The 26,713-nt window shown below is 45.4% G+C and overlaps 2 protein-coding genes across 4 annotated transcripts in view; one reads left to right on the forward strand and one right to left on the reverse strand.

The window, feature by feature from the left end:
- RASSF5 (Ras association domain family member 5) overlaps positions 1–2,721 on the forward strand; it is a 71,095-nt gene extending 68,374 nt beyond the window's left edge. For both annotated transcript variants that reach the window (XM_030872855.3, XM_030872856.3), the window contains one exon: positions 321–2,721. In XM_030872855.3, coding sequence (XP_030728715.1) covers positions 321–473 — 153 coding nt within the window. In that variant the 3' untranslated portion in view covers positions 474–2,721. The remainder of the gene's footprint in view (positions 1–320) is intronic.
- Positions 2,722–5,115: 2,394 nt separating this feature from the next.
- EIF2D (eukaryotic translation initiation factor 2D) lies at positions 5,116–23,839 on the reverse strand. 2 transcript variants are annotated; one of them, XM_030872847.2, is made up of 15 exons: positions 23,663–23,839; positions 22,558–22,748; positions 20,983–21,066; positions 20,409–20,499; positions 17,740–17,847; positions 15,642–15,895; positions 15,023–15,140; positions 13,150–13,195; positions 12,655–12,758; positions 12,384–12,533; positions 11,923–12,012; positions 11,030–11,125; positions 9,844–9,964; positions 6,837–7,011; positions 5,116–5,321 (listed from the first exon to the last, which is right to left on the reverse strand). In XM_030872847.2, the coding sequence occupies exons 1-15, from the start codon at positions 23,716–23,718 to the stop codon at positions 5,251–5,253; spliced, it is 1,755 nt and encodes a 584-aa protein (XP_030728707.1). In that variant the 5' UTR covers positions 23,719–23,839; the 3' UTR covers positions 5,116–5,250. The 2 variants fall into 2 exon arrangements, with proteins under 2 accessions (XP_030728707.1, XP_030728712.1); XM_030872852.3 differs by lacking the exons at positions 5,116–5,321; positions 6,837–7,011 and adding an exon at positions 8,491–9,572.
- Between the last annotated feature and the right edge of the window lie 2,874 nt (positions 23,840–26,713).

Below are 26,713 nucleotides of genomic sequence, written 5' to 3' on the forward strand. Positions count from 1 at the left end.
CCCAAAGCAGACAGCTGGGTCCCAGGCAGCTCCCGCATCACTGTTAAGGTCTCAGCGGCTACAGAGAAATTTAAGATTGTTGATTCTCTGAATAACAATGTGGCTTGTGGACGAGTAACTCTTGGCCACGAGATGCCAGGATTTGAAATTCTGTTGCTGGTGCGGCATGGAAACCCCAAGCTTTATTTGTCACATCTGCCTACTCAGTAGCAAACCATGTGCAAACTGTGTGAAGAGTGGGGACAGCAGGGGCCCTCAGATCAGGCGCCCACTAACCTGTCTCCTGTTGTTTCTCCCCCAATCTCCCTCTCGCCCCACAGTGGGATGCCTTCTCCATCCCCGAGCTCCAGAACTTCCTAACAATCCTGGAAAAGGAGGAGCAGGACAAAATCCAACAAGTGCAGAAGAAGTATGACAAGTTTAGGCAGAAACTGGAGGAGGCCTTAAGAGAATCCCAGGGCAAACCTGCCTAGCTGGTCCTGCTTCCTCTTCTCCCGATGCCCACGGATTTATTTTTATTATTAATTATTATTTTGCCACAGACACTTTTTCTCAGGACACCTCTGTTGGGTGCATCTGTGCCCGCCCAGCAGTTCCAGACGTGGCACAAAATCTCTGATGGACACGTGTGTGCGTGGAGTTGGGGCCTGCCCACCGTCACGCTGTGCCCTCTGCACACTGCCCAGGAGCAGCGCTCACTCGTGTGAAAGTTCCGCCACGTCCTCTCACCATCGGCAAGCCTTTCACAAACCAAATAGTTGCCTCTCTCCACACCAGCCGGCAAAGGAAAGAAAAAAGATTTTAGAGATATATGTTCTTTCTCTGCCTTTTATTCTTTTTCAATTTCTTTCTTATTTGCCATCCACGGTTCCCTTATTTATGAGTCCAAGAATTGTAGCATATTCCTTTAGCAGGTCTGAGCTGAGCCCCTGAGAGCACGACAGTACTCATAAAAGGACTGTCCCCCACTTTCCCCAGGTGCCCGTTGTTCATGCTTAAGGGAAGGTCATAAAGCCACTGGCTCGGCTCAGGAGCACCGAAGCTGAGATTGCCTGAGGAATTTCCAGAGAAGCTGCAGCGGCCCTGGCCCTGATGGCCCAAAAGTCTGAGCCCATGTAAACCCAAAGGCATACATATCTGTGTATGTGTGGTCTTCAGCCATATCTTTGTCAACAACCCTTTGTAACTGAGTTACAGTTTTGAATTTAATATTGCCATCATCCTCCTGTGTTTCCACCCAAGGGAAACCAGCCATTTACCATTTTTAAAGTCTCCTGCTGAGTACGGAAATCAGGCAGTCAAAGCCAAAACATGTTGCAGCTAAAGGTGTCCAAGCTGTCTTCAGCCTTCCCCGGGCTAGAGAGCAGAGGAGGCCTGGCTGCCTTGGTTTCCCTTTGGCCTCCAGCACTGCCTCGCTCCTCCCACTGGGACTCTGGGATCTCCAGATACCGCCAGAGGAGCTGCCTTGAGTACAGAGTGGGGAACCTCCAACTCAGCCAACTTGGAGACCTTTATGTTCGAAGAATGGCCAGCCGTGGGGCTGGCCTCCTGCTGACCTCAGTGCCTTTTTGTTTTCAAAGAGGGACCGGAGCAGGGGCATTTGCTGGAGGCTCTGCTGCTGGCTTGCTCCTGCCAGGAAGTGGACCGCGGCAGTGTGGGAGACAAGGCCAGGAGAATCTTCCCTCCAGGTATGGGACGAGGGTCGCAGACCTCCTTCCCGTCTAAGGTCCTGGGCTCTGACTTCCAAGAAGTGAGGTCAAACTGCCTGGACAGGGCGGATCAGATTCCCAACTCTACATGTGTACTGGCTCCTTGCTTAGGTCCAAACTTAAAACTAGCCAAACAATTCAAGCCGGTAGCCAGGACTACAGAGACACTCCTGCACAGAGGAGAAGGACTCTGGACTTTCAAAGCGGGGCCAGTTTTCCAGTGCAGCCTCTGAGAGACCATTTCTTCGTCAGCCTCTGAGAGACCATTTCTCTGTCGTCCTCTGCCTTCCCAAGTCCCTGTTGGGTTGGTTTGAGCCCACACTTCTTTGTGTAGCCTCAGCAGTTCCCTCCCTCCCTGACCCTTGCTGAGTCCACAGGCCCCTGATCACAGAAGGAATGCAGACCCCTCATCATGCAAACTACTTAGTCTTCAGAGCTGCAAAAACAGGACGAGTTAAGCAGCTCAAAAGAGATTTTTTACATCATAAAAACCCTAGTTATCTGCTATCTCCTGCTCAGCCTTATCACGTCCCCCGCTTAAAAAAATCTCTCTCCCTGCTGTGTATCGACAGGGGTGGGTGCAGAGTCCTCTTTTCTTCAAGCTGCATGTCTTTAACATGAATAGAAGGCATGGATCCTGTGCAACCGCTGTGAATGCTGCTGAGAACCTCCCTCTGATGGGGTGGCTATTTTATTTTTGAGAAGGAAAAGAAGTCATGTACATATATACATAAAGGCATATAGCTATATATAAAGAGATAGTGGTGTTTATGAAATAAGGAAACTATGGGAAAATTCAGACTTTCTCTAAAGCACAGTTAGACCAGGACCCAGGCTGAGGCCCTACCTCCGAAACAGTAGTGTGTAGGGAGTGTCCCTTCCCTCCCAGGGTGGGCATGACTGCTGGAGTGCCTTCTACTGTTGTGTTGCCCAGTGCGTAAAGTGTTTTCTTTTTAAATGTCTTTCTTATGTGGGTTTTAAAGAAAGTAATAAAAGCTGGTTGCAAAAATCATTCAGACCAGAGATGTGTTCCTTGAACTTCCCCATCTCATGGAAATCGGGAGCTGGGAGAGGGGGTGGGAATAGAGGAACACGCACACTTTGTGTCCAAGTCAGATTTCCTTTTGCCAGCGAACAGAGGAATGAAGGCTACTGTTCAAATCAGCTTGAGAAAACCATCCAAAGGCTTGGGCTGGGGGTGCTGCCTAGGTGCCTGGCTATTCTGCATCCGCACAGAGCAGGAGAGGAAAGGGGACTTACTACAGAGAGGGGGGCTTTCTGGAGCTAAGGATGATTGAACACCAGAACAGGCTACTGAGTTAAGCAATGATTCTTCTATTTTCAGAATTATTTTAAAATTAGATAGGAATGTGTCTTTGAAAGTTTGAGATTATCTCACCCGGAGGAAGGGGGCTAGATGACAAAAACAGTCCCTTGGCCTTAGCTCTGACGTCCGTCAAAGGAACATCTTGGTAACCGTGGTAATAACCACGTAAAAGTTATTAGAAAGAAATTCTCGCCTGCCTTCCGGTATTGATCACACACAGTGCAATGAATGGGGGCCCCCGGAGCTCATCCAGTCCACTCCCAGCCTCCCCCTAGGAGAGCACCCCCTGTCCAATAGACATTCTTAAAAGTGTCCAGGAATGGGGCACATCCGTAATGTGTGCTCACCTAGACCTCCAAGAAGTATATCTTTCAATAATTTTGCCAAAACCCAGAAATGAAGCAGTTTCTGCTTTTCACTGAAACTCATTTGGTTACAATGTGGGATTAAGTTTAAAGTTGTTGTACATTTGACCTTGGTATAGATTATTCAGTTCAGCACACAGAAAAAGGAATCCTTTGTACAGCCTAACTCTCCCCTGCCTCCTCACATGTACCTATGTTATTCACAAGGAGGAAAGGGAAGATGAGTCATTGCAAATGTGTCACCATTACTGGAAAAACCGTTCGAAGCACAAGTCTTGACAACACTGTTGCACAGCAGAATTCTGGGTCAAACCACAGTGAAGAGTTGGATGTTCATTTTAGATCCAGCCTCACCATCTACTGGCTTGTGTCTTTAGCAGGGATTAACAAGGCAAGACACAACCTCTCTCTGAGGCTCCAATCCCTCCAGGGTTGTGCAAAACGAATCACGTCTGTGAAAGAACTTTCTAAAGTACCACATGTTATGTGTATTCATATGAGGACCATATTTCATGACTGCTGTACATACTGTGCTCCCTTAGATCAAACTGTCCAAGGGTTCTGCTGGAACAGAATCTTGTTTGGGGTCAATTTCTAGAAATCTCTTTCTCAGTTTCATATTGCTTACGTCAACAGAGTGGATCGGTAAAAAAGGAGTTTACTTACAGTGAGTCAGCAGTGAAAAGGACAATTATTCGGGGCCTAATAACAAAAGGCAAGGAACCTCACACACACATTTTCATACTCATCCCCTTCTTCTTTTTCAAGCCCCAGATGGGGAATTTGTGAATACTGTAGATAGTTTCAAGCCTTTATCTTGGTTTAAAAAAAACAAAAGTGGTATGACCAAGGGAAAAAAGGAAGTAAACTGAAGTGTGTTTTTTTGATGGTAAAACCAAAGAACTCTGCAGTTATTCAGCTCAGCCCTTCTTCCTATCGTACAAGGAGAGCCCTGGTACAGAAATGACTGCCACAAACTGAGCAGGGACCACAGCAGGGGTTCTGAACCTTTTTGGCATCACATGATCCTGCTGGGAATTTGACAAAAGCATGGTAACCTCTTTTAGGAAAATGATCATACAAAATCTTGCACACTCTTTCGGAAAAGTTCGTGGACCCTCTGAAGAGCAACTGAAGACCTCTTCCACGAGCCCCAGGTGAAGAAGTTTGAGGCTAAAGAAAGCATTTGTTGGCTAAGACTTCACTGCAGCAAAGCCATCATCTTGCAGCCACATCACAACTTACGGCTGTTAGTGGCAGTTGCCAATGTTGGGGAAAAATCATTGTTGTATAGAATTCCATGTCCTAAAATGCTTTCACTGTTTCTTATTTCTGTATAGCCTAAACTTTGCTAGAACTTAAGGCCAACCCTTCCTTCTTTTGCATTGATTGATGACAAATATAAATATCTATATAAATAGCCCTTTAAAGATGTGAAGGAGTGATTTTGGGCTAGGAGGTTAATTAGGTAGTAAGAATAGCAAAAGGCTGTTGAATATTTGGTAGAGGGACTTTAAAAATGGGAAGGGCCCACCTGCCTGAACTCTGCATGGGCTATTCAGCCTTGAAAGCAGAGGACGAACTAAAATGACTGAAACCACATGAATGGAAAAGGCACGCCACAACGGCCTTGAGTGTCCATTTAAAATGGCTTCTGATCTGAAAACTTCGTACAACATTTTAGCTAAGTGGAGGAAACAGGAGGGAAATCAAATTTAGATTAGAATAAAAATTTATTTTGGTAAAGAATTATATATTTTTTTAATTTGCAAAAGCAGAAAATACTCATATAAATTACCAGCCCACAGCTTGGATTTCTTCTGGATCAACCACATGAAACAAGAGTCTGTCACTTCTTCTTGCCAGGTTTGGGGGCCTTTTCCAGGCCCTGGATGTGTTTTCGAGGAAGCCGATACTCTTCTACAATCCAAAAGGCAGAAACTCCTCAGTGAGGCATGTGTATGCTCTCCTCCCCGCGACTCCTTCCCCTTTGTCTACAATGACCCTCCTTGGCCCTGACCTCCAGGGTCCCCAATCTGCACAGCTACCTCCTGGCCCTCTTGCCCCACTGTGTGCTCATTCCTGCTGTCAACTCTCAGTTCAAACCATTTCCATCATATGACCTGCTCTTCTACACCCAGCTCAAACTCAACTCCAACGGGAATGGACCATTTATCCTTATACCTCGAGGATGAAGTGTGTATTTCAGCAATTTTCACGTTGATAGCTACCTTCTAGGTGTACTTCAGGCATTTATAATTTTCTCACAAGAGAGAATGTGTGTGTCTGAGTTCAGTCATGTGTTTATCTTTTTTCCTCTGTATTTCGTATGGGGTTTTTCACTTAAAGGGGCTCAACTGTAAAAGTTAACTGCTGGGTACTGCCTTAGACCATAAAATAAATTTGCTTATTGAGCATTTACTATGGGCCAGACCCTGGGCATGAAAAAAGGATGAAAAAGGTAAGGTCTCTGATTCAAGAAGTTCAGTCTAACAGGGAGTTCAGACAACAGAATAAATTAGCCAAGTTGTAGACACTAACCAGAAATATAAACACAATTGGAAAGTACTATGTTAGCAGTTTTTTAAATGTCAATTTAAGGAAACAGAAAAAAAAAAAAAAAGGGACATGTTCTAAGACAGGCTTCCTGTGACCCCTGAGCTGGGCCAATGAGCCTTTAAGGTCAGGCTGTGAGAGGCCACGCAAGGTGAGGCAACAACACAGAGGAAAGCACCCAGGTGTGAATATGCAGGTGCACATGCGGAACAGCAAAGGAGACCAGCACGGCTGAAGCCTGGCGTGGGGATCAGGGACCTGCCAGAGAACCCGGATGGAAGATGGGGTTGGGCTGGGAGGGTCTTGTTTATTGAGCTTAAGAGTTTATTCTGAAGGCATTAAGGAGATATAAAAAGTTTTTCAGAGAGGAGTGATGTGATCACATTGTTTTAGGAAGCTGACTCCGGCAGCTGGCATTGAGGACAGACTGGAGGCTGGGTGACTCAGGGTTGGTAGAAAGAACCTAGGCTTGGGAGTCAAGCAAATCAAAGTTCAGAGCCCAGCTGCAGCACTGAACAGCTGAATGTCTCAGCGCAATGTACTGAAACTTAGTTTCCTCATCTGCAAAACAGAAACAGTTCTGCAGCATCGTTATGATTCAGAGAGACCAAGCCTGCAAAAAGCCCAGCAAAGTGCCTAGCAAAGTTTGGGTGCTCAACAAATGTCTTACAAAAAAAGGAAAACCAGGAAGAAAACTACTAGCATGGTGGAGAAAACAATGAATTTGGGGGCTAAAGGATCTAGTTCAAACATTAGTTCTACCTCTCTCTGGCTGCTAAAAGCTACATATATGGTAGACTCACTAGGGTGAGTTTAGTTGGTAGGAAGATCTTTGCCAAGTTAGACCAATGTGTCTGCTTCTTAAGAGGGGATGCTCACCGAGCAACAGCCGGCCGAGGTGGTGGATCTGATTTCCCTGGATCTGAACCTGCAGGATGTCCTTGGTCCCAGGGGCAGGAGTGACAGTAGTGCTAGCCTGGCATCGCTGCTGGAGGATGGTAGCCACTGAGCATGGGTCCAGACCATAGGCCTCCAAGTTCCGGACCACAGTCACCTGTGGGGGACAGAAGACTGATGGTGGGTACAGACCACATGCCCTCCCCTCCAGAAACCTTCCAGGGCCTCAGAAGCCTCCTCACCCACTATGTTCACCATCCCTACAACCATGGTACCTTCATCCAAATAATTAATTTTTGTGCTTCTAAACTGATTTTTTCTTTCTACCCCATCCAATACAGGCACACCTCAGAGGTATTGTGGGTTCAGTTCCAGACCCACCATGATAAAGCGAGTATCACAGTAAAATGAGTCACATGAATTTTTGGTTTCCCAGTGCATATAAAAGTTACGTTCTCATGAAAATCAAAACCACAATGAGGTACCACCTCACACTGTTCAGAATGGCCATCATTAAAGTCTACAAATAATAAATGCTGGAGAGGATGTGGAGAAAAGGGAACCCTCTTACACTCTGGGTGGGAATGTAAATTGGTACAGCTGCTATGGAGAACAGTACGGAGGTTCCTCAAAAAACTAAAAATAGAACTACCATATGGTCTAGCAATCCCACTCCTGGGCATATACCCAGGCGAAACTATAACTCGAGAAGATACATGTACCCCTATGCTCATAGCATCACTATTTACAATAGCCAAGACATGGAAACAACCTATCTATCATTCTATTTACAGATGAATGGATAAAGAAGATGTGGTACATATATACAATGGAATATTACTCAGCCATAAAAAAGAATTAAATAGTGCCATTTGCAGCAACATGGACGGACCTAGAGATTATCACATTAAGCAAAGTCAGTCAGAAAGAGAAAGACAAATACCATATGATATCACTTATATATGGAATCTAAAATACAACACAAATGAACTTATCTATGAAACAGAAACAGACTCACAGACATAGAGAACAGTCTTGTGGTTGCCAAGGGGGAGGCGGGTGGGTAAGGGAAGGATTAGGAGTTTGGGACTAGCAGATGCAAACTCGTAAATACAGGATGGAAAAATAACAAAGTCCTAGTGTATAGCACAGGGAACTATATTCAATATCCTGTGATAAACCATATGGAAAATAATACAAAAAAGAATATATATATGTATAACTGAATCACTTTGCTGTACAGCAGAAATTAACACAACATTGTAAATCAACTATACTTCAATGAAATATTTTTAAAAGTTATGTTCTCACTATACTGTTAAGTTTGCAATAATATTATGTCTTAAAAAACAAAGTATATACCTTAATTAAAAAATACCTTATTGCTAAAAAGTGCTACCCATCACCTGAGCCTTCAACGAGTTGTAACCTTTTTCACAATAGTAACATCAAAGATCACTGACCATTGATCACCATAACAAATTTAATAATGAAAAAATTCATATACTTTTTAAAAGTTTTTTTTATGGAGAATTTAAAACATAAATAAAAGTAGAATAGTACGATGAGCTCCCATGTACCCATCATGAATTTTAACAATTATCAACTCATGACCAACCTTGATTCATCTATATCCCCACCCACCCCCATTCCTGTGTTACTTTAAAGCAAATCCCCCTAGACATCAGATCTCGTCTGCAAATATTTCCGTATGTATCGCCAAAAGACAAGGGCTCTTTTTAACATAAAGACAAAACCATCATCACACATAATTACACATTCAAGAAATGGCGGCTATTGCTAATTATTAAGGTTATCATTGTTTGGTTCTCATTTATTGAACGTTTATATGCCAAGTACTATTCTAAGTGCTTCGCCTACATATATTCCTTCATTTGATCCTCACAGTGCCTTATGAGGTAGGTATTATCCCCATTCTTCAAATAAGGAAACTCAGGCAAAATAACATTAAGTAACTTGCTCAAAGTCAAGCAGCAAGGCCACACTGGAACCCAGGTCTCTAATCTCAAAGCCCACGTTCATAACCACACACTACTAGAAAGTTCTTTATTTTGAACCCAAGTCTGGCTTCTTGGGATTTCTACCCAATAATCTTATTTCTGTCTTCTCAAGGCATACAAAATAAGTGCACTCCTTTTCCAAGTACAGCTTTTCACATATTTGAGGACAGATGTAATTTGTTCCCTACGACTTTGTGTTGCCAAGCTAAACACACTCAGTTCCTTCAGCGATTCTTTTTTTCTTTCCTTTCTTTTTTTCTTTTGGCTGCGTTGCGTCTTCTTTGGTGCGTGTGGGCTTTCTCTAGTTGCGGCGAGCAGGGTCTACTCTTCGTTGTGGTGCACGGGCTCCTCATTGCGGTGCCTTCTCTTGTTGCGGAGCACAGGCTGTAGGCACGCAGGCTTCAGTAGTTGCGGCACGTGGGCTTCAGTAGTTGCGGCATGTGGGCTCGGTAGTTGAGGCACGCGGGCTCTAGAGCGCCGGCTCAGTAGTTGTGGCGCATGGGCTTAGTTGCTCCACAGCATGTGGGATCTTCCCAGGCCAGGGATCGAACCCATGTCCCCTGCATTGGCAGGCAGATTCTTAACCACTGCACCACCAGGGAAGTCCCTCCTTCAGCGATTCTTTAGTAGTTATTTTCACTGAGCAAGGCCCAAGAGGTAACAGAATGAGTAAGAGCTGAAAGCCCCTACCATAGTTCTAAGAAAAAAATAAATATAAGATCTTGTTTACTTTTAGAACCAGGCTCTAGCAAGTTTCCTAGCACAAAATCCTAGAGAGCAGTGAGGGAGGGGGTCAGCTTTACCTGTTTTACATAGGGCCTAGCCCAGTCACACAAACATGGGTGTTTCCTAAACAATCTTTGAGGCGTTTAAGGCCAATCTAAAAACCTCCGATCACATTAGAGAGACTAGAACTTAGCAGGGACATTAAATCACCATCTTCAAATGTTGTGTCTTTTAAAAATTACCTTTTTGTTAGAAGCTCTCTGTGCTAGGGTGATGTCAATTGGGCAGATTTTGCCTTTCTTCACAATGGGCTCTTGTCCCGGAAAGGTCACTTGATAGGCAGGCTGCAATTTTTCCAAACATCTGAAACAGGAGTTAATGAGTTGGTGACTGATAAAGCCAGCAGAAACCATTTCCTCATATCCCATTCCCAGCAGACAGCTAGATGGAAGCTGACCTTACAGGTGGCGGTTTACCTCTGCCTGCACAGTAGAGTCATTCAAGTCAGCTAGGGAGCTAAACCCCAGACCAATTAAGTCAGAGACTCTCATCAGGAAGATTCATTTTTTAAAGCTCCCCAAAGTGTGGCCACAGTCAAGACCCACTGACTCAGGGAAGGGAACATCCGAGACTCGAGCCCCTAGAAACTGTCCACTTGCCTGGCCTTCTGAAAACCTGCCCAGGCGGGCTTGTGGAGTTTACTATCTCAAGAGTCTCCCTTACCCAGCAGAATAAAGTGCTGCTTCACATTTCTGACATGCTGCAATCATGCATCATTTATAGACACCTTTACCACAAGGAATTTCTACCTTTTGTCTAACCAGATTTTCTTTTGCTAGCATATATATTGAGATTGACAAACTTTTTCTAGAAAGGGCCAGGTGGTAAATATTTTAGGCTTTCAAGGGCCATATGGTCTCTGTTGAAATTACTCAACTCTGCCATTTAGCAGGAAAGCAGCACAGATAATATGTAAACAAATGGGTGTGGCTGCGTGCCAATAAAACCCTATTTACAAAAACAGGTAGCAGGCCAGATTTGGCCCACAGGCTACAATTTGCTAACTCCTTATACAAGTTATTTTCAGTTTTGGGTCTACGGAAAAGAAAGAGTATAAGAATCCTTCCTTTGAAAAGACTTTAAGACAATCCCCACCCACCACCCACACCTTCTTTTTTTGAAGCTCTTATTTCTAATTAATGTTCCTCTTCTCTCTCCTTCTCAAGTTCTTCTATACTGTGTTGGCTCATATCGCTCCAAAGACCCTCCGCATCAGAATTACCCAAGCCTGTGTTTATGTAGACTGACATGGTGTGAATTATGGAAAGAAAGTCAGAGCTGATGAGAGGGACAATTCTGAAGTCCAATGTGATAGACATTAAGGGGAGGGGATGGAAACACTGGGGAGGGGCTGCCAATCCCCACTACCTGTTCAGGAGACTGTCCCATGGAAGCTTCATGACTGTGTGCTGTTCACCTTTCTCTAAGATGCAGTCACATAGGATGGGATCCAATTTCACAAGACTAAAGGGAAAGAAAAGGCAATAAAGAACTCCTAGGCCCGCCCCTTCTGATCCCAGGGTCCACTCAGGATTCATGTGTTATGTGTTGTTTAAAGTCATTCAGGATTATTAGAACCAATTAGGGGTTCACAGTCCATGAAGCAACGTACCCTCTGGATGGGAGGTACACGTCTGCTTTCCTAGAACAAAGGAGAAACAGGCAGTGGAGGGGAAAGTGGGATGGGAAAAAATTCTGAAGACCGGGATCCCGGCTCACTTCTGCTACTAACTAACCATGATTAAACCAGTAGTTCCCAACTTTTTGATCATGAGGGTATCTTTTGAAATTAAAAACAAAAAAATTAATGAAACACTCTTCATTTAGTAGTTTACCTTCTATATCCATATATATAGATATATATCTATATCTATATATTATAGATATATATATATAGATATATATCTATATCTATATATTACTAAGAAAACAGAGAATACCAAAGAGCTAAGATGGCTTTGGTAAAATTTTTTAAATTTTTGCATTTTGTTCCTCACAAGAGCAAGTGCATTGGAAAATCAACAGTAGATACATATGAGATGATGCTTACTCAGGCTACAGTCAATGTTGACAGCATATCTGGATCTGACTACCTTAGACCACAGCTCTAAGTGTCCACAGCCCATGGTTTAGAAACCACTGGCCTTGATTATTGCTAGCAGTCTGTGATCTCCTGCACCCCTCCCTCCCAGCCACCCCCCACATGTTCTGAAGATGAACACTGAAAGACATGGGGCGAGCTCCCCTCCCCATCCACTCACTTTTTGTTGTCTGCATCAACCAGGTCATTTTTCTTGGCGTAGTTGATGACGATTGTTCGGACCTCACTGCCCTCGAGGATGCTCCCCTTCCTAGGTGAGAAGTGACGGGTGGGGCGTTATTCACGCTATGCTGGGAGACAAACTGTAAATACCAAGATTCACTTCCTGCTCAGCAGGGCGATGTCCTCAGCTTCTCGACCTCTGGGTTCTTCCCTTTTCCTGCCAGGGGCCAGCAGGGCCGTGTGAAGAATAATTACAGGTAGAAAAGGGAGAGACCTACTCTCTCATTCACTTAGTCCAGAGACCCTTCCCAGGGGAAGGAGGCTTGAAGCTGGATCTGGGAGAAAGGGAGGAGGGGGCAGAGCAGGTTTTGCCAGTCACAGAAGAACACTACTTAGGCTGAAAGGATTATAGGCCAGAACACCAAGCAGGCAGAGAAGGGCTGCTCTCCAAAAACTCACTTGTGGCCAGACTCCTGGAAGAGCAGGGTCATGCTGGCTGGGACACAGTAGAGGGATTTTATATCTGGAGGGTGATAGGGCTGTTCCCTGCTACCCTCCTGGATTGTCTGGGAGGTCGGGGAGGGCTCGGGTATGACGAAAGATGTGATCCTAAAACCCAGCAGAAGGAAAGAAAAAACACATTTTATACTAGTGTCTCGGCGATTCCCGGTCCGTGGCCCAGGTGCCCGGGGGCCAGCTGAGCTGCGGTGACCAGGCCCCCTGCACTCACCTCGGGTGCTTCCAGTCCACAGCCACAATGCTCTCCACCCCTTTGCTCAGCTCCTGCACCTGTATAATCTGCTCCTGCTGCATGTGCTGCAGGAACTTAGAGAGCTAAGGGAGAGAGGGCCAGTGGTAGGGGACCTCATCGACTCTGCACACACGCTGAGCACCTGAGACATGCCAGACACCGAGCTGGGCAGGTCCCGGGGAGGGACGTGGGACAGTCCCTGTCCTCATCCAGTTAGGAAGGGAAGGGCCCCTGCCGGTGAAGCCTTTCAGAACTTGGATCAGATATAAAGGGGTGGGAAGGAGAGAGGGGAGTGGGTGCCCACCCAACTGCCTCAGCCCAGGGAGAGTTTTCTTCCGCCCCCTATACCTGGAATCAAAAAGCTTAATTCTAGCCTCAGCCCTGCAGACAGGGCTTCCCCATGTCCACCAGCTCACGCCACGTGTGCCCCTACACAGCTCCCTGTGTGGGTATGCAGAGAAGGGACCCGCTTACCTTTTTGTAGCTTGACTTCTTTATGTCCAGTTGTCGTCCTTCGGGGCTGATGGCAGATGGAAAAGGCAAGTTAAGCTAACAAAGCAGTAGTGGTACGGCCTGCCTGACACTGAGAGGAGGACAGTTTCCTCAGCCTTCCTCCTGCACGTTCAGAAAGAGGCCGCTGTTCCAGAGCTCTCTGCCCATCGGCAGCATCAGAGAAAGATGCAGACTTTAGCTCCTCCAGGTCCTTGCTGTCCAATAGGCCTTTCTGTAAGGATGGAATGTTCTCTGCTATCAACGTGGTGGCTACTAGACAGATGTGGCTATTAAGCATGGGAAACGTGACGAATGTGACTAAGGAACTGAATTTTAAATTTTATTTAATTTAAACTTAAATAGCCACACATGGCTTGTGGCTACTGTACCAGATACAGCTTTAGATTCCTTTCAAACTAGACAGGCTTCTGTGGCCTCAGAAGTTTCACCTCCAGGTGAGCGTCTGCAACACCAAGCTCACTGTGGCAGCAAGGCAAACCACATCCTGCAGGCCAAATCTGGCAATGCCCGTTCATCTACTGTCTATGGTTGCTTTACTGCCACAATGGCAGACTTGCACAGTTGCAATAGAGACTGTAGGGCCTGCAAAGCCTAAAATAATTACTATCTGACTCTTTATAGACTGTTAGCTTTGGGGGAAAGATCCCTAATGAAAGCTGTAATCATTCTATCTCCCCAGAACGTACATCTTCTCTCAAAATGTGACAAGCAAAAGCAGTGGGATTCATAGGGATCCCTTCTAGAACCCACCCCAGGTTAAGAACCTCTACCCCTTTCCCAGTTACTTGCAACCCAGCAAGGTCAGGACAAATTACCAAGTATCCTGCCACGCACTCCAGACCCCATACGTGTATAGAATGCCTTAAAGAAACTCACATGTAGAGGAAGAGAATTACATTAAAACCACTTTTTTTTTTTCTTTTTTTTTTGCAGTACGCGGGCCTCTCACTGCTGTGGCCTCTCCCGTCGCGGAGCACAGGCTCCGGACGCGCAGGCTCAGCGGCCATGGCTCACGGGCCCAGCCGCTCCGTGGCATGTGGGATCTTCCTGGACCGGGGTACGAACCCGTGTCCCCTGCATCGGCAGGCGGACTCTCAACCACTGAGCCACCAGGGAAGCCCCTTAAAACCACTTTTTTAAAAAACAGAGCAAAATTCTCAGAAAGAAATTCAGACTTGAGGTGAAAATCAATAAGCAAATCTCCTGACATGATAATATTTACTGGGTGCTTATTAAATGTCAGGTTATTTGATCTTGACAGCAATCTTACAAGTGTTAGAAATCAGGGCTCAGAGAAGCCTGGTAATGGGCTCAAATACACCTTTGCTCCAACACCCTGGGGAGCTGGTTTTTGAGCCCAGATGGCTCTGTCTTCAAAGTCCAGGTTCAACCCACATGTAACACTCCCTCTGCTGGTGGCTGTGTGTGGGGTCGGGTGGGGGGTTCACACCGATTCTTCCTGCTGACACAACCTAATCTGGCCCACCTACTCTTCAGAAAGGTGTGAGGGGATTGAAGCCTCCAGACAAACAGGCTGCCCCAGGGCCCTTCCGGGGCCGGACATGCTGCCCGATCAGTAAAAGAGCCCAGAATCACCACAGCAGAGGCAGTGCTCAAAGCGCCTTGCGAATTTTAACCTTCATTTCCTCAACATCCTTTTACTGGCTAAAACTTAAGTCTTTAAAACTCAGTATTTGCTAGATCAACCCTCCACTTCACTCTTTCCACATCATGTCCCTAAAACAATTCCCCCATCAGCCGTGTCCCATCCTACCACCAAAGAGCAAGAGACAGACCCACCGCCCAGCCCCAGCCCACACCGTGCCTTCCATACCAGCAGGAGAACATGTGGCTGCCCAGGAGAGTGCTGGTGAGTAAAGGGAGGTCAGCCTTCTTGACGCGGTACTTCAAAGCACACAAGAAGCATCTCTGCAACAGTTCGTCCATTTGCTCTGCAAGGAAAAGACAAGAACCACATCCTTCCTGAGGGCCGCAGAAGGCCCGCGCAGCACAGGTAAGCTCCCCGCACAGTGACATCCGTACCTTACCCCTCAGCTCTGAAGGAGCCCATTCCCAGGCACCAAAGCTCGCAGACTCTCTAGAACACTGAGCCTTTACAGAGGTCTCACCCCACAGAAGGGGTCAGGCCACAAAGTCCCACCCAGCCAGGCGCAGATGCTTCTCTGATAGAGAAGTCAAAGGCAGAAGAAAACTAAGAGGGCCGTGTAGCTGGGAACAGTCCAAATAGCAGAGTCGACGGGTATCCAGGGAAACGCGACATATGCGGAAGACTCCCAGGTAAGATGGCAAAGGGCTGCGGCACCACCCTCAGCAAAAATAAGGACTTTCCTCTCCCCTCCCGGAGCTGTAGTGCCGCTCTAGTCAGAAGCAGAGCAGAGCACTTAAGTCTCCTACACTAAGAGGAGACTGCCCTACTTCTGCCAGAGCTGTACCTTGAAGGGTCTTGCTGTCCGTGGGGTCTGGGTTCAGGCTCCCAACACTGGGGTCTTCTGTGGCTTCCAACAGGGACTTCTCCCCACACCTCTGCTGAACCTCCCCCTCCTCCTCCTCTCCCTCCAGGGTCAGGCGCCTCATGTCTCCCTGCAAGGTGGTGTCTGCCTGGACAGACCCCTTCTCTTCACTGAGATCTGGGGGATCCAGGGCCAGTGGAGCAATGGATGGTGGAGAGGACTTGTCTCCAGATCGCCTGCAAAAACCTCATGTCAGAAACACTGAGCAGCAGCCGCAACACTCTCCAGCCCCGGTCAGGGGGTCAGCGGGGGTCCAGAGAGAGTAAGACCCACAGGCAGGGGTGTCCAGGAGAGGCCAGAGAACCTGGGTGTGCCTCTCAAAATCTGTTTCCAATTCTGGGCCCAGAGAAGTCCCATGCCTCAGTTTCCTCATCTCTGAAATGGGGAGAGTAATTCTTGCCTCCTCCTTAACCCAAAGGAATAATAATATTATTAACAGAAATTCAGGGACAGAGAAAGATTAAAGACAACATAGTTAAAGTGGAGCTCCCCTTCCAAAGTATTCCCTTCATATAAATTAAAAATAAAACTATTTTGAATTAAATAACCAAATTAAGATTGCAAACGCATCTGTAGTACCAGTTTGGTGAAATACAAACCCAAGGTTCAGCGTATGGAACAAATTACAAACACCTGGACTGCTCAAGACTGCAAAAACAGTTGCTTCTGTGTTAAATCAGAATGCAGCCTAAAATAGATAAATGACAAGGACCAGCTGTATAGCACAGGAACTATATTCAATACCTTGTAATAACCTTTAATGGAAAAGAATCTGAAAAGGAACATATATGTATATATCTGTATCTAGAATCACTAGATATACTAATGATCACTAGAATCACTTGGCTGTACACCTGAAACTAACACAACATTGTACATCAACTATACCTCAATTGAAAAAAAAGAATGCAATCTAACCTGCAGAGTAGGGATTACAATGGTTTTATGCCATTAAGCCTTATGAAGACAGGAAAAAAAGGGATGCCACGTAGCAGAGCGGTAAAAGCAAAAAGCTTTATGTTAACTAAGATTATGCAAGTCAAACAAAGTTTTACTAACAGCTGCAGAAGGGCTTATTAGCATGGCTACTAGTGAGGCCACAGCGTATGTTTAGGCTATTCTGATCAGGTAAATACCATAAGTATTTTGAAAGGGTGGGAGGAGGGGAGACTGAGGCAGCCACTGATAAGACAATTTAGACAACAGGACCTTAATTGCCCAGACTAACAGTCAGAAAACAAGGTGCTGTGAGTACGTGAGTAAGCAACCCTCAAATGCCTGCTGAAACCCAGACTGATGAGGCTGTACCTCCAGCAAAGCAGGGCTTGGCCAATACTTGTAAAATAAGTAACTCCAAGACTGACTAAAAACGTAAGGGTAAATCTATACCAACAGGCCACAACACTTGGCCAAAAGACCAGGTGTACTGCTTTCGAGAAAAGCACTACTTACTATTTTGTTTAAATGACAAGAAAATAACCAGAAAATAAACTCACATACAGCTCCAGAGAGCAACTGTCACAGTGAGAAAGTGCAAGTTCCATAATGAGGACGAGATCCGAAATGTGGAACTTGAACAACATGAAAGTAATCAGGTTATCACCCTGGTGCCTGAGGATCTACTCTACTTTGATTTGGATTCAGATGTGAGAATTCCCGAGCACTCGTCATGGGGTCAGAAAATGCCTTAATGTACACGGCAGAAAAGGCCAGATCGACCAGTGCCATAAAAATAAAGAATATCACTGTACTGAGAGGCAGAGAAGACAGTCCCTAAGGCCTTCTTCCAGCCCTAGGATTCTACAATTCACCTAGAAAATAAAGTTCTCTGTAATTTCTTTTCTAAACAGGCAAAAATATATATTTTTTTTTACTCCACATTTTGCAAGGAAATTAATGTCTGGGGTCAGCAACTTGACTAAGGACAGAGCAGGGATCAAAACTCTCGCTTCTGAATCCAGGCCCTGTGCTCTCTCCGCCCACCCAGCTCCCTATAAAACAGAAAAAGCATGGAACCCACCACAAGTGGTCCTGGTAGGTGTGGAGCACAGAGAAGCCCCTTCCCTTCAGACCTGAGGTCAGCATCTCGGCTGTGGACATGGCAGCAACTCCGATGGCAACGGGGGCTCTGAGAGGAGGAGGCCAGAGACAAGGGTCAGGGAAAGTCTTCCAGGAGGGCACATGTCAGGACCAGCTTTCTACACATGTGTTCAAAGCACCACGGTTGCAAATCTGAAGCATCCACTTGTATCACAGAGCTAAAACTCAGTGCAGTCTCAATCTTATTCAAATTACCTACACATATGACTTTCAAAAATTCCTTGACCAAATACTCCCTCTGTGTAATTAACTCCTCTACTGATGTTATCATTGTTATATTATTATGAATCAAACCCAGGCAGGACTCAGAAGGATATTTAAAGTTTCCTTTCTTTAATTTCAAAAATATAAATTATCTCCCCATTTAAAAAAGGCATAGCCATCCTATATGGAAATTCAGAAGGGAGGCCATTCATATGCCATAAATTAGGCTGAGGGATGCCACAGGGAAGAGAGAAGAGAGATACAGTGGTACCAACTAAAGGTTCCTTCTGAGTTGGTTCTTTGTAACAGGGCTTGCTCTGTATAACTATCTATCTAAGAACTGGATGTGTCCAAAATATAAAAAACAACCACATTTACAATAACTACAAAAAAACTACCCAAGCCCAAATGGAAATCTCTGTCAGCCCACTGTTACTCAGCAATGCTCACACATTGCCTGTAAGGACTGGTGTCCAGCTGGCTAACAGGAGGGGAATATACAAGCCTGGCAACGTTGCCTGGACCTCAGGTAGATGATTCAAGGGCAGATTTCCCAACGCCTGAACTTCAAAAAAATGTTTGCTAATCCGGTGGCTCCACTTACTGTGCCCATGGGTCAGTTCCTGCCACAGAATCTTTGAATTTGGCTTCTTTCCCAGTTCCTAAAAGATGGGTCTTTGTCTTCCACCCTTGGAATGGTCAATGGCTCAAGAACTTCAGTCTCGAACCTGGCTTGTAGTTCTAGTAAACTCCCTTGTACCCTCATCCCCTTCCATAAACCACCTAGGCTTCATTCCCACATACATTCTAAATGCCAAACTGAGAGGCCAAAGACACATTTACGTAGTTTTCTCCTATCTTGGATAGAATACTGGGGGGAAAAATCAATAATTTCACCATTCTTTTCAACTTCAAGTTTTGCTACAGGTAAACAAGGAAGGAAACATTTCTAGGTGCTTGGTTCCGAAAGGTTCAAGGAAAATAGGAGAATATGAGCAGCAAAAATAAGATCTTTAAACACTGACCCCTCCCCTGCCTACCATGCTTCTCTCTCAAAGAAGCAATGAGTAAAATAATAAGATGTCATTTTTCATTCAGGATGATACAAATGAAAATGACCCATCACATCCAGTGTCGGTGAGCATGTAAGGAAACAGGCTCCATATACCCTGTAGGTAGGAGGGAAAACTGACACAGCATTTTTATAGGGCAACAGAAAGTATGCACGATCTTCAGCCAAAAAGTTCTGCTTCTTAGTATCTACTTTAGAAAAATATTGGCACTAGTGTCCCTAGAGGCGTCAGGAAGATCTTGTTTGTGATAGAGACAAAGTAGAGGCAACCACAATGTCCACTAGAAGAGGACTTTTCCCATCACCCCACAGCGGGTAAAAAGATTCAGCTTATCTGTGCTTGCTGACACGGAAAATGTCCCCACTACCTGAAGTGAAAAAGTAATAGGGATAAAGTTTGTTTATTTGTATTTTTAAACATACACACCCCAGACCATACATTTTATATGCACGCGTATATATGCATTGAAGAAGGCTGACAAGGACATGCATCAGAATGATAATGGTTACTTCTAGGAGAAAAGGATTATGGGGTGAGAGGGTTTTGATTTTTCAGAACTGTTCATACGATTACTTCCTAATTATTTTAAAAAAGAGACACTGTGGTGATGGCTGAACAACCCTGTAAATATACTAAAAAAAATCACTGAATTGTACATTTGAAACAGGTGAATTTTATAGTATGAAAACTATATCTCAATAAATCTATTAAAAATAATTAAAAGATGAGGATTATGATGTGGATGTTAGACAAAAATAATGTTGAAGCCATGAAAGGCAGGAAAGGCCAAGAAAATGTCACAGACAGGAGACTAAGAAGGCATGACAACTAAATGCAATGTGGTACCTAGACTGGATGCTTGAACACGAAAGAAGAAAAAAAGACATCGTGGGAAAACTGGGGAAATATGCATCAAGTCTGTAATAGCGTCAAAAGGACTGTACCAATGTTAATTCCTTAGTGTTGATAACGGTACTGTGTTTATACAGGATGTTATCATTACAGGAAGCTGGGTAAGGAATATTTCAGGACTCTGTACTATACTTGCAACTCTTCTGTAAATCTAAGAAAAAAATTTTTAAAGGAAAAAAAAACAAATAAATTTTAAAAAAGAAGCAGCAGGAGCAAATACACTTGGCCCAGATGTATGGACACCCCACAGGCTCACTGCCATTCCCCACTCTCTGATTGTTCAGGAAGAATCTGTTTTTTCTTTTAATCCTTTATCCATAGGCTGTGAAGTTGTCATTCCCACCCCTCCCAAGTTTTCCCTAAGTTTTTTCCCCATAGGCACAGCTGACTGGCACAGTACCTGTTCCCCACCAAGGCAATGGCACAGAGGTCACCCTTCTGTACCTGAGGCAGACCAGCAGGGGGCACCACTAGTCCTGGCAGCATCAAATCTGCAGGAAACAAAAGCATTGCAACTAACTCCACAGTTTACTTCATCATTTATTCATTTGCTCAACAAACATACATTTATTAAGCATCAACTACATTATTCATAATGAAAATTAAAAGCGGCAAACTGAGGATCAGACCTTTTCCTGCTGGGAGACTAGTGGTCAAACTGAAGCGCCAAGCTGAGGGTCCAGTTCCATGATCTATCTTATTCTGGTTTCCTAAATTCAGTTTATTAATCTAAAGTATAGCATATGGCAGTTCACAAAGCACTCTCATGTCACTTATCTTATTTAAGCCTTACAGCAGGGTCAGAGAGGCCCAGAGAGCTCATAGAAGCAGCCACGTAAGAGAGGCAACAGACATGGGGGAAAAATTCTATTTTTCAATCATATGAATGCACAAAATGGATACATTTATTAAAGTAGTTGGCCTTTACTAAGTAGGTTTCAGCCAGTATCCAGAATATAGGAAAATACTCTTACCTGCTCCCCCTACCAGTTTTTCAAGCACCAGGGGCCATGTTGTAAATGTTGGTAGAAGATCGGGATAAGACCACAGGGTGTACACTGTCCAAGAAGAGAGCCAGAAAACACTTACTGCCCAAAAGTCAACCCCCTGGGGAATGGCAAAGCCAAACACTAAGGGCACATTAATCAAGATGTAGAAAAGAAACTCAACTCAAAGCTAGAGAGAAGGTTGTAAGGGGATGCCCAAAGAAGTTGCATTCTTTTTTTTTTAAAATTAGGTTAGCCCAAGTTTGTGAAGCGGTTTATATGTTATATGCTATTTACTTTAGAATCCTTGCTCCCTTTAGCCTTAGAGACCTGCATTCTTTACATATTTATATTGAGCTCTTTGCAGTAGTTTCTCTCAATCTATGATCTTGAGAAGTTATCACTTTTACTGGTCGGAAGACACATGAAGTGAGCTACAGCTTTGTCTGTTTAATTGCCAAAGTTGGATATTTATGTGTAAGGCTAAAACTAGTGATGGAGTGAACATCTGCTTTTGCCTGTCCAGTATCCCTTTCCCCCTCTCTGGGAACTGAGTGCCCCTTTTCCTGTGGGAAACACATTCCATATAGTTTACAGCAGGCTGACTCCCTTCTCAAGGAGGCTGCAGTCTTGAAGAAGGCGGAGACTTAAGAAACTGGGTGTCACTTGAGACGTGGAGGCACCTATCGTTCCACCTGGATTGCAGCAGCCCCTAATGGCCATAGTGGATAAAAGTAGGGACAGAGCCCCCACGAGGATTCCTTTTATGACCTCAGAAGCAAGTAATCCGAAACCAGGGCACAAGCCTGTAAGAAATTCTGAAACTTTCCCATGTTTATTATTTTTATTCTCTCTGTTTCCACAGGGATTAGCAGTAAAAGCCTTAGATCAAAAAGGGCTTGTATGTGTACAGCAGCAAAGCAGGGTGGGGGTAGGGGTGGCCTGGGGTAGGAGACTGCACTGCACTGCTGCAGCCAAGCTGGGAGGAAGAAAAGCCCCCAAATGACAAAGTAGGTGTCAGCAGCCAAGGAAAAGAGAAAAGGACACTGCCTCTCTGAGATCTGTGACAAAGAAAGCAAGCAAAGGATCCTGAGAGCCAGACGATAGCCTAAGAAAGAATCCCTGTGAGAGATCTCAACCAAAGCCCACCACTAAGACAGCTGGGTATGGAGTTTAACGAACCCAGCTTCTTTCCCATCACAGCATCTCTTCAGTATCTTAAGAAAATTCCCCTAGTGAAAGTTCTAAGAAGCATTTTCTACATGCCCTGAAACTCCACCCTTTTCACAACCTCTGCTCCAATCCCTAGTTAACCCACTAGAAACAAGTGTTTCTTCACCTCAGAATTTCCCTTGGCAACCACCTTCGTTTTTGTGTTAACCCTTTTTCCCCTCACTTTTATAGCAGTTTCTGATCTTGAAAGACCCAATTCTAGGGACACTAAATCCAAAAAGATTCTTAGGGAGATTTTGTATTGATTTGTTTTAAGGAAGACGGATTAATGGAAGAAACAGATATTAGGCAAGGACCATAGTAATGGCCATCTCCATCCCATTGTCATACCTGTCGGATATAGATTTTTCTCCAGTTCAAATAGGATGGGGTTACCACCACTCACGTACACAGTCACTGCATCCCCTCTGTGAGCATACAACTTCACAATGTTGAGTTCTTCCTTTCCAGGTACTAACTCAGAGACCTGATCCGTTCCAAGAGTGGGGAAAACAGCTGTCACATCGGCCCGAAGCTTTCTCCTGCAGAGAGCACACATACCTGGTATGTATGCTGCCTGGATGGATTTTAATAAATATTGAGGACTCAAGACTTACTATAAAATCACGAGGGCCAAGAAAAAGACTGGTTGATGATGCCCTATTCTCACTCTTCCAAAACATCCCATTCTCTTTCTCATCCAATGTCTCTTCTATTTTCACATGTTCCCGGGGCATGTCTTTCCATTTTACAAAGAAAGGAAAAAACTGAGATCCGGTAGGCAACCCAAGTTAGCCTGCCACTGGAAGCTAAGCCCTACCTTCCTGACTCCACACATAGCTCTTGGACCCACTCCTTTCTCATATATGCTTGACAAATCTGTCAACCTATGATTAAACAGCTCTGCTAGGGCACCAAGAATGACAACTATAGAACACTGGCTCCAAAATTCCCAAGGTGATACCTTCATTTGCAAAACAGCTCTTACCACATGTGCCTTATCCTCTCTCACCTCACCCTCCGTCTGTCTCTCCTGCCAGTGCTAATCACTAGACACTTCTTCTCGTATACTTGTAGTTCTCCGTGCCCCATCTAATCTCTCCCAAGGGACTCAAAGCTCTTGGTAGGGCAGGGACCCCGTTTTCCTTCATTTCTGCATCCTCCACGACACCTTAAACAGACTGCAGTCAGTACGCGCTGATTGAATTACGCTTTCTCGTAAACTCACTAAAATATCCAAAAAACAGCCTGGGAGATAAATCAGGCCTCCTCTCCATCTTCACTCTCAAAACACGTCTAACTCACCCTTGCCCGCCCCCCGGGGTCCCTTCTCCGGCTGTACCCCTCGGCCTCCACCCCAAGTCGGCTGACCCAGCCCAGAAAAGGCTGTGAGCCAGCCGAGCTTGAGAGATGTCTGGGTGCCCTGGTGGGCAGAGCAGGCTCTTCTCTCCCTCACCTGTCCGACCCCTTGATGGCCGTGTTGGACTTGACCCGAAAGGCCTTGGCAAACATGTCTGCTGGAGTGGCCTGGGGAAGAGAAGGAGACCACAGCAGCCAGGGGCTGTCAGGAAAGCGCGAGCACGGCGGCTTCCCGACCCGCAGTCCTGGGGGCAGCCATGCTTGGGCCCGGCTGGGAAAGGGGCCCGGCTGGAAACCGGGGCCGCGCAGCTTCGCGGCCGCCCCTAGCGGCAAGGCTGTGAACTGAAGCGTGGGGGCGGGGCCGGAGAAGGCGGGGCGGATCCCTGCGCGGAGCGGTGCACCCTGGCGCCTCACCCCTTCTGCTCGGCTCTGCGCCTACGCGAGTGGCTTGAGCGGGCGCGTCTGTAGTATCTCTGGGGCCAACAGCGATTCCGTTCATTTTTACTCCATCAGCGTTATAGCGTGTTGAGTAGGAGCTCTGCCAGCTCTTATTCCGTTCAGTTTAGTTCAGCTGCACAAAATTAATTGAACTCGTGTTTTATTAAACTTGCAGGCCTCTTGAATGCTTTTCTTCAGGGCTTTTGTTTATTAAGATCTTTACATTTTATTGCACACTCGGGGCCTCAGCTAGAATTCTTTCCGAGCTTTTCTCCTTCCTGTTTTTTTAATTTACATGAGGTGATAATAACAATAACAAGGAATCCACTTTAGTCCCAGGTTTGACCTCCTGTTAAGAGGAAAAAACTATACAAATGATCTTCAAATCTGTTATTTAAAACATTTTTGGTTAAAAAACCCCACAGTTTTGGACATTTTTATGTACCTTTTGCATTCTGGCATTATTTGGGGGGATTTTGTTTCCAAAGCAATTTTTAAAACTCAGAGTGCTTATAAAAAAAATAATTTTGAGGCATAGTAAGATCAAATTATGGTTTGGCTTCTCCCTAGCAGTTTGATCTTGGGCCAATGGCTTATCCTTTCTGAAACTCTTACATTCTCAGTAAGATGTGGAGGTAATAATACATACTTCCCTGGGCTTCTGTGAGAAACCACTGAGATAACGTACGTGATATGTTGCAGGGTGCTTTGAAATTTTCCAATAAATAGTAGATATTAGTCCAAAACAAACAAACAAAAAACAGTCTCAGGCAGGGGTGAGGGATAGGGTTTCCCTGAAAGGGACTGCTGTGTACCCTGGATACAAGGATTTTAATACCTGGGGTCCTGGCCCCTACTAAACTTAATTTTGCTTATGAAAATTTCAGAGCAGAGTGTCCATCCACCAAGAAAAAAAAAATCCTAATTGCTTTAATTTGGTGATACAGTCACACAGAGGAGAAGTCCATCTGGGCTATAACAGAGATTAGGCCTTCCACAGTCTCTGTCCACCACCATCTCTGCCCTTAATCTGAGGCCAGCCACAACTCCATCCCCTCCTGCACTTCTGACCCACCATGCCTTTATTCTGAACCACCCCAGCCATAAAGCCAAAGTCAGAGAAGCCCAGGGGAGGAGAGTGCCACAGATCCTTGTCCGCTTGGGCCCCCACCCAGCCACACTCAGGGGGTGTGATGCCAGACTCTGTGCTGTTGACCAGGCCTATTGCAATACAGCCACCGAAGCAGTCTCTGTCCAAGGAGCCGAGGAAGGTTATTCAAGGGAATACTAGAAATTTCAAGCTGTGAAAACTATTGTACACACCAGATGTCCTGGCTAAGAAGGCACAGATTAGCAGCCTAAAAATTAATTCATGGTCGACAAGTAGGAGCCAAGACCCAAGGGGATTCTGTACACAGCATCCTGCCTCCCTATTGGCAGAGCAAGATCTCCCTTTCCCCAGGAGGGCGCCATCCCAACTTCTCTGCCTGCATCAGGGACCTGTCTGCTCCCTGCCCGTGGCCCTGTTGCTAGGCAAGCTGGCTGAACCCTGAGTCCAGCAAGCCCAGATTCTTTAACTTTCCCTTTGTGGCTCCAGTACAGCCCCACAGGGCTACCAACCTGCTGCCCACTCTTGGGTAAGCTGCAAACATAGGCTCTCTTTTATTTATTTATTTTTTAAAAAGGAAAGGTAGAAGTTAGAGTCCAGAGGGTAGAGCCAAGAATCGTCATTCACAAGACTTCAGCCATAATCAAGGAACTGGCAACACATGCCTTGATGGATTTCCTATTAGCTATAATCAGTGACTCCTGCGTGGCTCCCATTTTCCTCCCCTTTGGGGAGTGTCTACAATGGTTATAGGTGGTTATAATATGCCTGTCCCAACACTGTATGTCGAATTTGTTTGGGGCAGAAAGCTTGTGTCTTTTGTTCACAGATATTCAGATCAAGAACTGTACTCAAGCAGCTATAGTCAAGGAAATACACCTGAGGCTCATTATCCACACCTGGACCTGATTTAGATGATGAGATCCTTAATTTTGAACAGATAAAGGAGTGAAATTTGAGGGGACCTGGGGAAGGAGTTAATATGTTTTGCATTTAAGAGGCACATGAATCATTGAAGGGCAGAGGGTAGATTATGGTAGCCAGGCTCCAAGAGGGCTCTCAGTGGTCTTCATGTGCTTATGTGGTCTCCTCCCACGTGAGACCAGGCCTGACTTCTGTGACCATTAGCATATGGCCAAAGTGATATTGTGTGACTCCTTATGGCTAAGTCATTGCCATTTCTACCTTAGTCTCCTAGATTTCTTGCTCTGGGGGAAACCCCCCACCATCTTGAAAGGACACTCAGGAAGCCCTGTAAAAAGGTCCGTGTGGAGAGGAACCCATCTCCTAGCACCAACTTGCCATGTGATTGAGCCACCTTGGAAGCACAGCCTCCAGCCCTGGGCAAGTCGTCCCATCCCACATGCTTTCAAGCCTTCCAGCTGGGGCCCCAGCCACCAGGGATCAGAGACTAGCCATTCCACTATGCCCCGTCTGAAGTCCTGGTCCACAGAAGTCATGAGATGGTAAATAATTATTGTTTTAAGTTATTAAGCTTGGGGATGGTTTGTTATGATGCGCTGCATAACTAATACAGGAACCCAAGCATTTCTCACTCCCAGTGCATCCTGAGATAGCCAGTTGGTCCATGTCACTGTGATT

Source organism: Globicephala melas, chromosome 1 (assembly GCF_963455315.2).
Source record: "Globicephala melas chromosome 1, mGloMel1.2, whole genome shotgun sequence".
Classification (NCBI taxonomy): Eukaryota; Metazoa; Chordata; class Mammalia; order Artiodactyla; family Delphinidae; genus Globicephala; species Globicephala melas.